The 15,641-nt window shown below is 39.2% G+C and overlaps 1 protein-coding gene across 7 annotated transcripts in view; it reads left to right on the top strand.

The window, feature by feature from the left end:
• TRIM69 (tripartite motif containing 69) overlaps nt 1-15,641 on the top strand; it is a 28,159-nt gene that overhangs the window by 9,018 nt on the left and 3,500 nt on the right. For 2 of the 7 annotated variants that reach the window (XM_033190283.1, XM_033190280.1), the window contains exons 2-6: nt 5,778-6,258; nt 7,237-7,332; nt 9,485-9,726; nt 10,514-10,536; nt 10,622-10,746. In XM_033190283.1, coding sequence (XP_033046174.1) covers nt 5,880-6,258; nt 7,237-7,332; nt 9,485-9,726; nt 10,514-10,536; nt 10,622-10,746 — 865 coding nt within the window. In that variant the 5' untranslated portion in view covers nt 5,778-5,879. Of the gene's footprint in view, nt 1-5,777; nt 6,259-7,236; nt 7,333-9,484; nt 9,727-10,513; nt 10,537-10,621; nt 10,747-15,641 lie in introns of those variants that run through there. The other 5 variants (XM_033190282.1, XM_033190281.1, XM_033190285.1 and 2 more) reach the window with 5 other exon arrangements.

Raw genomic sequence — 15,641 nt, 5'->3', positions numbered from 1 at the left:
AAAAAAAAGTCAAATGGCTTCAATTTATTATTATTAATTTTTTGAGACAGGGTCTTACTTTGTCACCCAGGCTAGAGTGCAGTGGCATGATCTAGGCTCACTGCAGCCTCAACAGCCCAGGTTCAAGCAATTCTCTAGCCTCAGCCAGTCTCCTGAGTAGCTGGGATTCCAGGCACGCACCACCACGCCCAGCTTTGTTTTTTTTTTTGTTTTTTGTTTTGGTAGAGACAGGGTTTCACCATGTTGCTCAGGCTGGTCTCAAATTCCTGGGCTCAAGCGATCCACCTGCCTTGGCCTCCCAAAGTGCTGGGATTACAGGCGTGAGCCATTGTGCTCGGCCTATAGCTTCCATTTTTTTCAAAAGTTGAGGTAAAATTCATACAACATAAAGTTAATATTTTAAAATGTACAATTCAGTGGCGTTTAGTGCGTTCACCATGGTGTATAATAATCACCTCTATCTAGTTTCAAAACATTTTTGTCCTCCCAAAAGGAAACCCCATGCCCAGTCACTTCCAGTGATATGAACAGTCACTCCCCGTATCTCCTTCTCTCCAGCCCTGGCAACCAATAATCTGCTGTTTCTATAGACTTACCTGTTCTGTATATTTCCTATAAATAGAATTGTATAATATGTGACCTTTTGTATCTGGGTTTTGTCACTTAGCATAATGTTTTTGAGGTTCATCCATGCTGTAGCATGTATGAGTACTTTATTCCCTTTTCTGACTGAATAATCTTCCATTGTATGAGTATGGCACACTTTTCCATCCATGAGTTAATGTGCATTTGGATTGCTTCCACCTGTGCCTATTGTGAATAGTGCTGCTATTAACATTTATGTACAAGTTTTTGTTTGAATATCTGTTTTCAGTTCTTTTGGGTATATTCCTAGAAGTGGAATTGGTAGGTCTTATGGTAATTTTTTGTTTTAACTTTTTGAGGAACTGCCAAACTCATTTCCACAGTGGCTGCACCAATTTATATTCTCAATTAACGATGTACAAGAGTCCATTTCTCTGTATCACCAATACTTATTTTCCATTTAAAAATTATAGTAATATTAGTGAGTGTGAAGTGGTATTTCATTGTGGCTTCGATTTGAATTTTAGTAATGACTAGTAATACTAAGTATCTTCCCATGTGCTTGTCGGTCATTTGTTTATCTTCTTTGGATAATTGTCTATTCAAGTCCTTTGTCCATTTTAAAAATTGGGTTGTTCATCTTTCTGCTACTGAGTTCTAAGAGTTCTTTATTTTGGATACCAGACTTTATCTGGTACAGGATTTGCAAATATTTTCTCCCATTCTGTAAGTTGTCTTTTCACTCTTTTGCAAAAATAAAACTAAAAATAGTTTGTTTTGTGTGATGTCTTTATCGGTCTTTAGGACCAAGATAAGCTAGCCTCACAGAATGAATTAGGAAGTGTTCCCTCCTGTTTTTTTGGAAGAGTTTGAGAAAGATTGGTATTAATTCTTTAAATAGTCGGTAGGATTACCAGTGAAACCATCTGGTCCTGGGCTTTTCTTCGTTGTGAGGATTTTGATTACTGATCTACTCTCTTTACTTGGTATAGGTCTGTTCAGATTTCCTATTTCTTCTTGAGTCAGTTTTGGTAGTTGATGTGTTTCTGGAAATTTTTCCATTTCATCTGGGTTGCTCATTTGTTGGCATACAATTGTTCATAGTTTCTTATAATCCTTTTTTATTTCTGTAAGATCTGTACTAATTTACCCGCTTTCATTTCTGATTTTAGTGATTTAAATCTTTTTTTCTTTATCAGTCTACTTAACGGTTTCTAAATTTTGTGGATTTTCCCTCCAAAGAATCGCATTTTTATTTCATTAATTTTTCTCTGTTGTTTTTCTATTCTTTTATTTTGTTTCTTTTCTTTTGTCATTTTTTTTTTTTTTTTTTTTTTTTTTGAGACAGGGCCTCACTCTGTTGCCCAGGCTACAGTGCAGTGGCACAATCATGGCCCACTGCAGCCTTGACCTCCGGGGCCCAAGTGATTCTCTCACCTCAGTCTCCCAAATATCTGGGGTTACAGGTGGATGCACCACACCTGGCTTTTTTTTTTTTTTTTTTTTGAGATGGAGTCTTGCTCTGTCACCCAGACTGGAGTGCAATGGCACGATCTCAGCTCACTGCAACCTCCCCCTCCCAGGTTAAGTGATTCTTCTGCTTCAGCCTCCTGAGTAGCTGGGATTACAGGCACTCGCCACCACGCCCGGCTAATTTTTGTATTTTTAGTAGAGATGGGGTTTCACTATGTTGGCCAGGCTGGTCTTGAACTCCTGACCTCAGGTGATCTGCCCACCTCGGCCTCCCAAAGTGCTGAGATTACAGGCCTGAGCCACCACACCTGGCCTTTTAAAAAATTATTATTTATAATTTTTAGTAGAGATGATGTCTTACTGTGTTGCCCAGGCTGGTCTCAAACTCCTGGGTTCAAGTGATCCTTCTGCTTTGGCCTCCCAAAGTGCTGGGATTACAGGCATGAGCCACCATGCTCTGCCTCTATTCTTTATTCTTTCCTTCTGCTAGCTTTTGTTTGGCTTGTACCTCTCTTTCTAGTTTTAGGGAAAATTTTGGTTATTGATTTGTGGTCTTTCTTTTTTAATGTAGGTGTTTATAGCTATAACTTTCCTTGTTAGCACTGTTTTCACTGTATCCCATAAGTTTTGGCATGCTGTGATTTTTGTTTGTTTTTGAGACAGGGTCTTGTTTTGTTACCTATGCTGGAGTGCGTAGGTGTGATCTTGACTCACTGCAACCTCCACTTCCTGGGTTCAAGTGATCCTCCTACCTCAGCCTCCCCAGTAGCTGGAACCACGGACATGTTCCATTATGCCCAGCTAACTTTTTTTCTTTTTGTATTTTTGGTAGAGGCAGGGTTTCACTAGTTTGCCCAGGCTGGTCTCAAGGTCCTGAGCACAAGTGATTGGCCTGCCTCAGCCTCCCAAAGTGCTGGGATTAGAAGTGTGAGCCACTGTGCACAGCCTGCATTTTTGTTTTTACTCATCTCAAAGTATTTTCTAATATTACTTGTAATTTCTTCTTTGACCAATTGGTTAAGAGTGTGTTGTTTAATTTTCACATATTTATGAATTTTCCAGTTTTCCTTCTGTTACTGATTTTTAGTTTCATTCCATTGTAGTAAGAGATATTTTGTATGATCTTTTTTTTTTTTTTTCTGAGGCAAGGTCTTGCTCTGTCACCCAGGCTGGAGTACAGTGGCACAACCTTGGCTCACTGCAGTCTCGACCTCCTGGGCTCAAGCAATCCTCTCACCTCAGCCTCCTGAGTAGCTGGGACTACAGGCATGTGTCACCATGACCAGCTAATTTTTGTACTTTTTTTTTGGAGAGATAGGGTTTCATCATGTTGCCCAGGCTGGTCTGGAACTCTCGAGCTCAAGCAATCCACCTACTTTGGCCTCCCAAAGTTTTGGGCTTACAGGCATGAGCCACTGTGCCTGGCTGGTTTTCATCTTTTAAAAATGTATTGAGACTTGTTTTCTGACCTAGCATATGGTCTATCCTGGAGAATGTTCCATGTACACTGAAGGAAAATGTGTATTCTGTTGTTGTTGGATGAAGTGTTCTTTATATGTCTATTAGGTCTAGTTGGCTTACAGTGTTGTTCAATTCTTCTGTTTCCTTACTGATCTTCTATCTTGTTGTTCTGTCCATTATTGAAACTGTGGGGTATTGGAATTTACAGGTATTATTGTAGAACTATTTCCATCTTCAGATCTGTCTCTTTTTGCTTCACATATTTTGAGGCTCTGTTGTTGGGTGTGTATATGTTTATAATTGTTTTATCTTCTTGATGGATTAACCCATTTATCATATCCTTGATAATGTCCTTCTTTGTATTGTTGTAACAAGTTTAACAATTTTTACCTTAAAGTCTATTTTACCTTATATTAGTAGAGCTACTCCATCTTTTTTGGGTAAATATTTGTATGGATTATCTTTCCAACTTTTTACTTTCAACTTGTTTGTGTATTTGGTTCTAAGGTGAGTCTCCTGTAGATAGCCTATAGTTGGTTCATATTATTTTTATCCATTTTCCTAATCTCTGCCTTTCAATCAGAAGTTAATCTATTTCATCTAAAGTACTGATAAGGAAAGACTTACCTATGCCATTTTGTTATTTATTTTCTTTTTTTTTTTTTTTTTTTAGATGGAGTCTCGCTCTGTTGCCCAGGCTGGAGCGCGGTGGCCGGATCTCGGCTCACTGCAAGCTCCGCCTCCCGGGTTCACGCCATTCTCCTGCCTCAGCCTCCTGAGTAGCTGGGACTACAGGCGCCCGCCACCTCGCCCGGCTAGTTTTTTGTATTTATTTTTAGTAGAGATGGGGTTTCACCGTGTTAACCAGGATGGTCTCGATCTCCTGACCTCGTGATCCGCCTGTCTCGGCCTCCCAAAGTGCTGGGATTACAGGCTTGAGCCACCGCGCCTGGCTATTTATTTTCTATATGTGCTTTTTTGTTTCTAAATTCCTTCATTACTTCCCTTTTTTGTAATTAATTGATTTTTTCTAGCGTAACATTTTGATTCCTTTCTCTTTTCGTTTTCTTCATATTGCTTAGTAGTTTTTTCTTTAGTAGTTACCTGAGGGTTATAATTAGTCAACTTTATAATGATCAAGGGTGAATTAATGCCAACTTAGTTTTAATAGTACAAAGCAAAAGATTTTACTATAAAAACTCTGCTCCTTTTCAGCTCTGTTCTCTCCTTTTTGTTGTTATTATCACAAATTATCTCTTTATACATTACATATCCATTAACATACATAACTATTGTTTTGTGCGTTTGTCTTTTAAATTGAATAGGGGAAAAAGAGGAGTCAGAAACCAAAAACTGCATTATTGGACTTTACCTATGTAGCTACTTTTTCACTGGTCTCTATTTATTTATATGACTTTGAGGTACTTCCTAGTTTCCTTTCCCGAGTAGCTAGGACTACAGGTGTGAGTCACTGCGCCAGCTTCTGTATTTATATTTCTGAAATGTGTGTAGTTTTTTTTGAGACGGAGTCTTGCTCTGTTGCCCAGGCTGGAGCGCAGTGGCACAATCTCGGCTCACTGCAAGCTCCGCCTCTGGGTTCATGCCATTCTCCTGCCTCGCCTCCTGAGTAGCTGGGACTACAGGCGCCTGCCACCATGCCTGGCTAATTTTTTATATTTTTAGTAGAGATGAGGTTTCACCTGTATTAGCCAGGATGATCTCGATCTCCTGACCTCATGATCTGCCCACCTTGGCCTCCAAAGTGCTAGGATTACAGGCTTGAGCCACCATGCCTGGCCTGAAATGTGTTTTTTAAAAAGGAGTGAAGAGGACCCTGGATGGTTGATGATATAATACTACTGACTGAGGAATCTGATTGATTTTCCAATTCTCCATACATAATTTCTAGAAAACAAAAATAAAATAAAGGTAATAACTAGTAGAGCAGAAGTTGAAAATAAAACTTTCAACAGATACATGGGGAAAGTGGGTAAAGAGAGAGATGTATAACAAAGTACATTTCTTTGATTTAGTACTGTTTCTTCCTCTGCTTTGATTCTTCATTAAAGTTTAAATAGCATCATACGCTATAATGTCAGAAAACACTCAATTTACTGGTTCACTTTCAAAGGGCAGATTATGTGCTTTTACTTTAGTTGTACCAATTTTCAGCTCCTTTAGGAATGGAGCCCATCATCCTGGAGTGTTAAAATGGGCAAAAAGAAAGATAAACTCATTTTAGCTGTTCTTTTCTAAAGGTATCCTCCAACCCCTCCTCCAACATCGATCCAGGCAACTATGTTGAAATAAACGATTCAATCGCCTACCTACCTTCTAAAGTGGTGATACAAGATATTACTATGGAGCTACATTGCCCACTGTGCAACGATTGGTTCCATGACCCACTGATGCTAAGCTGTGGCCACAACTTCTGTCAAGCCTGTATCCAAGACTTCTGGAGGCTGCAAGCAAAGGAAACATTCTGTCCTGACTGTAAGATGCTATGTCAGTATAGCAACTGTACATTTAACCTTGTACTGGACAAGTTGGTAGAGAAGATTAAGAAGTTACCCCTACTCAAGGGCCATCCACAGTGCCCAGAGCATGGAGAGAACCTGAAACTGTTCAGTAAACCAGATGGAAAACTGATCTGCTTTCAATGCAAGGATGCTCGGTTGTCTGTGGGGCAGTCTGAGGAGTTCCTGCAAATCTCTGAGGCTGTCCATTTCTTCACGGTGGGTAAGCCCTGGGCCTTGAACAATCCCTTAGAAAACCTAGGAAAAATATTTTATAGGGCTTCTTCTTTCTTCCAACCCCATCCCTTTATTCAAATGATGATTAGAAAACCCAGACTGCTCAGAAAGTACAACGTATCTTGCAAAGTTCTTTTTCTAGAGTTGCTGCTTATAGGAAAGGAACAGTGGAGGAGCCCTAGCTTACTCCCTCAATTTAAATCTGTACCTAAACTCTGCCATGGTAGCACTCTGCTAAACACTGTGTAGAATATGAATATATAAGATATTGCTCTTGTTATTAAAAAATTCAAAAATTGGTTAAGTTTAAAATGAAGAAAACAACAGAAGCAATGTAAGATAGTCTACTATTAAAAGTTAAATTTTGTCACATTTGTAATTCTTAAGGGTTTAGAATTTCTGAAATGATTAGAGAAAGATGAAATTGTCAGGGGACATATAGTGAAAGAAAGGGAAAGGACTTGAATTGGGAAATCATTTGGATTTGGAAGGGCAGAAGGAAGAAACAAGTGTTCCAAGTGAGAACAACACAAGTAAAATAATAGATTCCGAGAATAGTATATAACTAGAGTGGAAAATGTGTAGAGTTCTATTCCTTTCTTCAAACCCCTGTAGCTAGCTACTAAGAGAGAAAAACTAAGTTTTAAGCTCTAATTCTTTTTTTTTTTTGAGATGGGGTCTCACTATGTTGCTCAGGCTGGTCTCAAACTCCTAGACCCAAGTGATCCTCCCATCTCAGTCTCCCAAAGTGCTGAGATTACAGATGTGAGCTGCCACACCTGGCCTTTTTTTCTTTTCTTTTTCACAATTCTTGAATGAGACAAGAACTATGATACAAGGGAAGGGGAAGATCTTTGCAGCAAGAGCTTGCTTTTTTCTTGCACACTGGGGCCTTGGGGAAGGTGTTGTTTATGGTCGTTCATCTCCTGAGTCAGTCTGGGTTAATTCTATTTGATATTCCCAGGAGGAGCTTGCCATCCAACAGGGTCAACTGGAGACAACTCTGAAGGAGCTTCAGTCCCTGAGGAACACGCAGAAGGAAGCTATTGCTGCTCACAAGGTGAGGAGCAAGAAAGAGGGGTTATGAGATAGAACTGGAACACACCCTCCATGTAACTTCAGCTATGGGTACAAAGGTGCCTAACATATATTATCAACACACTAAATGGTACCTAGGCTATAGAATTGGAAAACTGAGACTGTAGGATGGAAAGAAATATGGTGGTGTAGTAGGTTCCTAATAGCTGATCAACAGAGCAGATTAACCTTTCCCCTAATATGCTGATCTTTTTGATGGTTCAGTCACCAGGTGACTGTTGTGGGATTAAAATGTGTCTGGTCTTTGGCTTTATCTACGGCAAAAAAAAAAAAAAAAGGTTATAAAAAAAAACAAAACAATCACTAAAGATTGCTATGTCCAAAGAAATACCTTTATTTCCTTTGAGTTTATAACCAGACACCTCTGGACTAGGTCTCCAAGGTTGTAAGCTTTTTCCATCTGATTTGATCTTTCTTAGCTTCCTCCAAACTAAATAAAGCTATTGTCTTCACTTTCAACTTCATAGACACTCTAGGACAACATTAATGGCTAGAGATCTGGCAAAGCAGCCCCTAGGCTGGGGGTGCTAAATTGGACGTTCTGTTTCTTTATTCATTATTCTATGGAGAAGAGCATTCTCAGGTATTTGGCATCTGGAAGAAAAAATATGTAGACTCAGGGAAAGAAGATGGATATATGGAAGTAATGGTGTCTCCAGAAAATCTTGTTCCTGTTGTAAAAGTTCCTATTAGTGTGAGCATTCATTCATTCATCTAACAAATATTTATTGAGTGGGTCATAATACTAGATATTGGGGATGGGAGACAGCTGTTAATTAAATAGTCCCAACAGTAATAATAAAATAACAACTGTGATAAGTACTATAAATGAAAGTATAGGGTATGATGATAGCATATCAATGGAGAACATAATCTAGACTGGGGGAGTTGTGTTTTCTGAAGAAGTCACTTATTAAAAATTGAGAATTGAAGGATAAGTAACTCACCCAAGTGAACTGGGTGAGTGGGAATATGAAGGAGATGACCTGGAGAAGAATGTTCTAGGACTAGAAAACAGCATATGGAAAAGTCCTGAGACAGAAAGTTAGCTGCTATGTTAAACAGAGAAAAGGCCAATAAAGCTGTAACATGCTAAGCAAGATGACATTGAAGAGGTGGATATGGGCTTACTGCAACCTCAAACTCTTGGGCTCAAGAAATCTTCCCACCTCAGCCTCCTGAGTATCTGGGACTAGTTTGCCACACCTGGCTAATTATTTTATTTTTGGAGAGACTGGGTCTCACTATGTTGCCCAGTCTTGAACTCCTGTTCTAAGCAATCCTCCCAGCTTGACCTCCATAAGTGTTGTAATTACAGGTATGAGCCACTGTGCCCAGCCAAGACTATCTTAAGGGTGCAATAATAATTATGGACCATGGAATCCAAGCTAGATAAGAGAGGACATGAAGGTAGAAATTCCTGAATAGAAATGGAGGGATCGGTGAATAGGAGGTTTCAATGAGATCCAATAATTGTTGCAATAGGAGTATCCGAGTGGGCCTGGTGCATAAAAAGTTATTTTGGAGATGACGCAATTGCTGGGGGTGATAAAATCCTAGGTGAGACTATAGGAATGAATCAAGAAATGCAGAAATCACTAGACATGAGGAGAATGAGGAACTGAGAAGCCAGGATGTCAAATAGTTTACCTGTGAGGATGTTGAGTTCCCCCAAGGAAAAAGCTGCAAGTGTAACAGTGGCATTCCCCAAGTTCTGATTTCTGGGTAAGGACAGTTCTTCCAGCCTCCCAATACCCCCAGTCTAAAAGTACCACTTGGCAGCTTTTGGTTTACCAATCTAGGGGGGTATTATCATTCATTCTAGAATGTTTGATTAACTCCACAGTCTCATTTAATATGGCATTGGTTACCATCTCAGTACTGCAATAGGAAACTAGAGGTCACTTTTGCCTATTTCATCCTGAACTACTAAATTAGTTGGAAAAGGAGTAAGTCTCCCAAAGGACTCATTTTGGTATGGTTGAGTTTGATATTCAGTAGCCATTTGTATACATTTTTCTGTGATGGTATTTCCCAAGTGTGTGAGTGTTGGTGGTGTGGGTCTCCATCCCCAAGCACTAGTCTTTGTAATAACTATGGTGATAATCATGGAGGTTTCCAGGAAAACAAGCTACATCTGCAGCAACATGTGTCCATGGAGTTTCTAAAGCTGCATCAGTTCCTGCACAGCAAAGAAAAGGACATTTTAACTGAGCTCCGGGAAGAGGGGAAAGCCTTGAATGAGGAGATGGAGCTGAATCTGAGCCAGCTTCAGGAGCAATGTCTCTTAGCCAAGGATATGTTGGTGAGCATTCAGGCAAAGACGGAACAACAGAACTCCTTCGACTTTCTCAAAGTGAGAATCCACACCAATATGATTATGGGTACCTTCCTACCTAGAGGGGGGAAGAGGTTTGGAAAGAATGCAGAAGTGGCTTTTCACATCCAGGGAAAACAAAACAAAACAAAAACAAAACAGTTAAGTAGTGCTTTTAAGATTCTCTGGAAGAAAAGGAGGAGGCTACTTCAGCTATATGCACAGCAGGAAGCTTTACTTTCATCCTCTTAGGAAATAAGATTTTTAAATTCCATTATTAATAGTATATATTAATGGTTTAATATTTTTCCATAAAGAGCTTGATGCTTTATTTCTCAAAAATAAAAAATTTGCAGCATGAGTTGTATCTTTGGCTCTCAGCAATCATAAGTTGACCTGTCTGAAAAGCTGTTTTCTAACCTTTGCTTTCTTAAGCTTCACCTCTAAAGAGGCGTTGGTTACCATCTCAGCACTCAGAAGTTTAATTAGCTACAGTAAGGAAAAGTGGCCTTGGGACTGGGATACCCACTGTGTTTTCCTTCTGAGACTATTTGAAAGTATAGGTAAAGATAGCTTAACTTAAGTATTGTCTTACTGGCTTCTGTCTTGCTCCCTGTAGAAGGGAACTCTAGAAAGAGCAAAAGATCAGTTTAACCTGGGTTAGGATAAGGGATGAAGATTAGAAAAAGTGTATGAAGGATGAAAGAAGTTGGTAGAGGTGAGTTGGGGACCATCTGCACAAATTCTGGTGGTGGCTGGTATCACCAGAGAAATTTTGGGAGTTGATGAACAGGCATCTGATGTCTCTCTTTCTCCTTTCTTCTAGGACATCACAACTCTCCTAGATAGGTAAGTGTTTCCCTATGGCACCCTTAATATCATTCCCTGAGTCTCTGGAGGATGTCTAAGGATAAATGATTTATGTCCCCTGCAGCTTGGAGCAAGGAATGAGGGTGCTGGCAACCAGAGAGCTTATTTCCAGAAAGCTGAACCCGGGCCAGTACAAAGGTCCTATCCAGTACATGGTGTGGAGGGAAATGCAGGACACTCTCTGTCCAGGTATCAGTGGGTAGTAACTATGGGTTCTTGAGGCTCCTAATCTATGTTTAATCTGTGGGACCTCTTCTGTGGCCCTAATTAGGTTTTTATAATCTGGGATAGGGAAGGGGTACAGTTTGGTCAAAAGGAGGCTAGTTGGTATGACTGAATTTCTTTTAGTGCCATGACCTAAGAATTTATGACTTTGTGCTCGTAAATAGATACGAGTTTGATATCAGGATTACTCGTTAGCCTATGATTTTGACTGTTTTATGAAATGTGGCAACAGCCAAAATTTTATCTTGTTTTGCTAAATCAGCTATATGAATCCCAGGGGCTTCTCCGCTCTGAAGGAGGAGGAGGTTTCTGTACATACTCTTTGTATGTACACTGGGTCTTTATAGTTTCTCTTGTACTTGATGTTCATAGTGTAGAACATTTTAGAAGATTATTTAGATCTTCAGTGCTTCAGAAGAAAACCAATAATTTAAATAAACCTACCTAAGAAGGACACTAAGTTTTTGTGTTCCTGCAGATACCAAAGGACTGAGCAAGACAAAATAACACACATGGCATTTCAAGAACATCAAATAAAGTTCTAAATAAAAATCTTTATAGAAATAAAATTCTAAACAGAGTTTTTATAGAATGCATAGACTCATTATTATTATTGCTTATGGTTATTGATTTAATGAGAAATCACAAATAAATCCTTGATTTAATGAAAAATCACAAATTTTTCCAGGTAATTGACATTGAAAAAAATCAACTATACTGAGATATAGTTAACATAGAGTAAAATTAACCAATTTTAAGGGCACAATTTGATGAGTTCTGATGTATACATACACTTAGGTAAAGATCGCCATAATCAAAATATGCAAGATTTTTATCACTCCCAAAAGTTCCTACATGCCTCTTTGCAATCAATTTCTTCCTTCTACTCTCTACCTGTAACATTCACTGACATGTTTTATTTCACTTTAAATGTGTTTTTTTCTAAATTTTTATCTAAGTGATAGCATACATTAGTGTTTTGTGTCTGTTTTTTTTCACTTAGCACATTTTTTTGTTTTTAATTTTATTTATTTAATTTTTTTTTTTTGAGATGGAGTCTCACTCCGTTGCCCAGGCTGGAGTGCAGTGGCGCCTTCTGGGTTCACTCCAAGCTCCGCCTCCCAGGTTCACGCCATTCTCCTGCCTCAGGATCCCAAGTAGCAGGGATTACAGGCGCCTGCCACCACACCTGGCTAATTTTTTGTATTTTCAGTAGAGATGGGGTTTCACCGTGTTAGCCAGGATGGTCTCGATCTCCTGACCTTGTGATCTTCCCACTTCGGCCTCCCAAAGTGCTGGGATTACAGGTGTGAGCCACCACACCCGGCCGCATAATGCTTTTTGAGCACTTATGTTGTTCCATGTAACAATAATCATGATTATTCATTCAGTTTACTTATTCATTTACCAATTGATGGACATGGGGTAGTCCATGGTAGTTTTATCCATCCTGCAATTCAAAATTCATTTCTCTATATCCTTTCCAAAACTTGATATTGTCAATCTTTTTAATTTAAACCATTTTATTGAATGTATAGTAGTATCTCTTTTTTTGGTGGGAGGGTGGGACAGAGTCTCACTCTGATGCCCGGGCTAGAGTACAGTGGTACATCTCAGCTCACTGCAACCTCTGCCTCCGAGGTTCAAGTGATTCTTGTGCCTCAGACTAACGAGTAGCTGGAATTACAGGCGTGCACTGCCATGCCTAGCTAATTTTTGTATTTTTAGTAGAGACGAGGTTTTGCCATGTTGGTCAGGCTGATCTTGAACTCCTGGCCTCAAGTGATCCATCCACCTCAGCCTCCCAAAGTGTTGGAATTACAGGCATGAGCTGTCCCTAATGAGCAATCTTGCTGAGCGTCTTTTCATGTGCTTCCTTGGCATTTGTATATTTTTTTGGTTGTGTTCAATCTTTTGTCTATATTTTTATTAAATTGTTTTATTATTAAGTTGTAAAGGATACAAATCCTTTATCAGATATATATTTCTTAAATATTTTCTCTCCATGGCTTGCCTTTTAGTTTTTCTTTTGAGATAGAGTCTCGCTGTGTCACCCAGGCTTAAGTGTGGTTTGATCTTGGCTCACTGCAAGCTCCGCCTCCCAGGTTCACGCCATTCTCCTGCCTCAGCCTCCTCCTGAATAGCTGGGACTACAGGTGCCTGTCACCACGCCTGGATAATTTTTTTGCATTTTTAGTAGAGATGTGGTTTCACCATATTAGCCAGGATGGTCTCGATCTCCTGACCTCATGATCCACCCACCTCGGCCTCCCAAAGTGCTGGGATTACAGGCATGAGCCACCGCGCCTGGCCGCTTTTTCATTTTCTAACAGGGTCTTCCAAAGAACAAGCATTTTAAATTTTAATACAGTCCAATTTACCAAGTGAGTCACTGACTGGTCATAAAAATCCTCAAGATGCTGCATGTATTTTGCAGCTCTATTATTTAGGTGAATTCACTCTTAAGATTGTTATTATCTTTTGATGACTCAATCTCACTAAAATTATAAAATGTTCATCTTTATCCCTGTGCAGTGGCACTATCTCAGCTCACTGCAAGCTCCGCCTCCCGGGTTCACACCATTCTCCTGCTTCAGCCTCCCGAGTAGCTGGGACTACAGGTATCCGCCACCTCTCCCTGCTAGTTTTTTTGTACTTTTTAGTAGAGACGGGGTTTCACCGGGTTAGCCAGGATGGTCTCAATCTCCTGACCTCGTGATCCGCCCGTCTCGGCCTCCCAAAGTGCTGAGATTACAGGCTTGAGCCACCGCGCCCAGCCAGCTTTTTCTTTTTAATGGGCTTTATTTTTTAGGACACTTTTAGATTTTTTAATTTTACAGAAAAACTAAGAAGATAGTATAGAGTTTTTTATATGCCCCATCCTCAGTTTTCCTTATTATTAACATCTTAGATTTAACATTTTTAACAACTAATGAACCAAAATAGATACATTATTAACTAAAATCCACAGTTCCTTTAGATTTTCTTAGTTTTTACCTAAGTCATTTTTCTGTTTCAGGTTCCCATCTAAGATGCACATTACACTAAATTGTCATTTTCTTTAGGCTCCCCGTGGCTGTGACAGTTTCTCAAACTTGCCTTATTTTTTATGACTTAGACAGTTTTGAGGAGTACTGGTCATATATTTTGTAAGGATGCTGCACTATTGCAATTTGTTTGATGTTTTCCTCATAAAATTTGGGTTATGAGTTGGGAGAGGAAGACAGTAGCGTTAAAGTGCCATTGTCATCACGTCATATTAAGTGTTCATACTGTCAACATGATTTATGACTATTGATGTTGACTTTCATCACCTGGCTGAGAAAGTGTCTGTCAGGTTTCTCTACTGTACTCTTTTATCCTCCTTCTACACTTGTATGCTTTGGAAGGCAGTCATTGTGCACAGCCTACGCTTAAGGAGTGGGTAGTTATGCTCCCTCTCCCTGAGGGTTAATGTAAATTATTTGAAATTTTGCTGCCCGGAGATTTGTCTCTTCTGATTGATAATTTTTTACTGGATGCCAAATACAATGAATTTCATATTGTTCATACTGACGAATTCATATTGGTGAATTTTATATTTGCTGGATTTTGTTGTAGTTCTTTCAGTTACATTCTATTGAATTTAACTCTGGCATGCAGTTAACATTGTATGAAATCATTTGTTCCTTTTGAGGCTTAAATAAAGCCTTGTTAGAGTGGTTCAAGAACAGTCTTTAATCTAGCGCTTAGTCCATTTTCTAAAGTAATATACCCTTCTGATTACTCTACCTGATGTTGCCAGGTTATGACATTTTTCCATTCTGGTTGGCAAGATTGAAAATTATTCCCAGCCTTGTGTGAGCTGCAGAAATTGTTCGGTCTACTGATTTCTGGAGGTTCTTTCCCTGGCCTTGACGAGTTTCACTACATGCATGTGCAGATCAGTACTCAGCCACAGCCTTGAGAGAATCCCTTTGTAAATGTTCGAGAGTTTCTGTGAAGTTCCCGCCTCTGTGTTACTCTGCTCAGCAAACTGTAGCTGCCTTGGTATATGATACAGAGTTTTTCTTCCTGTATACTTTGCTCTGTAAAGCCAAACTTCACTTCTAGCAATCTTTTAAAGTGCTAACTGATTTTTAAATTTTTGGTATAATTTTACATCAAGAAAACCAAATAAGATTTATTTAATATATGACTGTTTGTTAATAATGTATTATTTATCCATATACTCTCCCTCTATACAGAGTGGGAAATTGTTTTTCTATGGTAACTGTGGTCAGACCTTTGTAAAATATATTCCATACCTTTTATTTCTAAGTCTTTGCTTATTTTGTAGATCCATATATTCTCCTTTTCTGCCAGGCTTATAAATTAGGCTGTTACTTTAGAGCAGGAGCTGGCACTTTTTCTGTAAAGGTTTGAAGAGTAAATATTTTAGGCTTTGCAGGTGTATGGTCTTTGTTGAAGCTACTTAACTCTGCTCTTGTAGTGAAAAAGAAGCTACAGACAACATATAAATGAATGGTCATAAATGTACTCCAATAAAACTTGACTTACAAAGTAGGCAGTGGGCCAGATTTGACCTGTTGGTTGTAGTCTGCCTATTCTAGCTCAGGGAATTATTCAATTTAAAATATTTGCATGAACAAATGCCCAAACAATGTGGAGTGAACAATATGGGGAAAAAGCATTCTAGGACAAGGGAAGAAACTGTAAGGACCCTGAAGGAGGAATGAACTTCATTATGTTCAAGGAACTGCCAAAAGGCAAGGGTGGATGAATCAAAGTAAATGAGGGAGAGTGTGGTAGGAGATGAAGTAGAGAGGTAGGTAAATCATGTGGCTCTTTTCTCCTCTGTAAGGACTCTGGATTTTATC

This window comes from Trachypithecus francoisi, unplaced genomic scaffold (assembly GCF_009764315.1).
Source record: "Trachypithecus francoisi isolate TF-2019V2 unplaced genomic scaffold, Tfra_2.0 Lachesis_group3, whole genome shotgun sequence".
NCBI classification, from domain to species: Eukaryota; Metazoa; Chordata; class Mammalia; order Primates; family Cercopithecidae; genus Trachypithecus; species Trachypithecus francoisi.
Note: the sequence above shows the minus strand (reverse complement) of the source record. Positions and strands in the feature narration are given on the sequence as shown.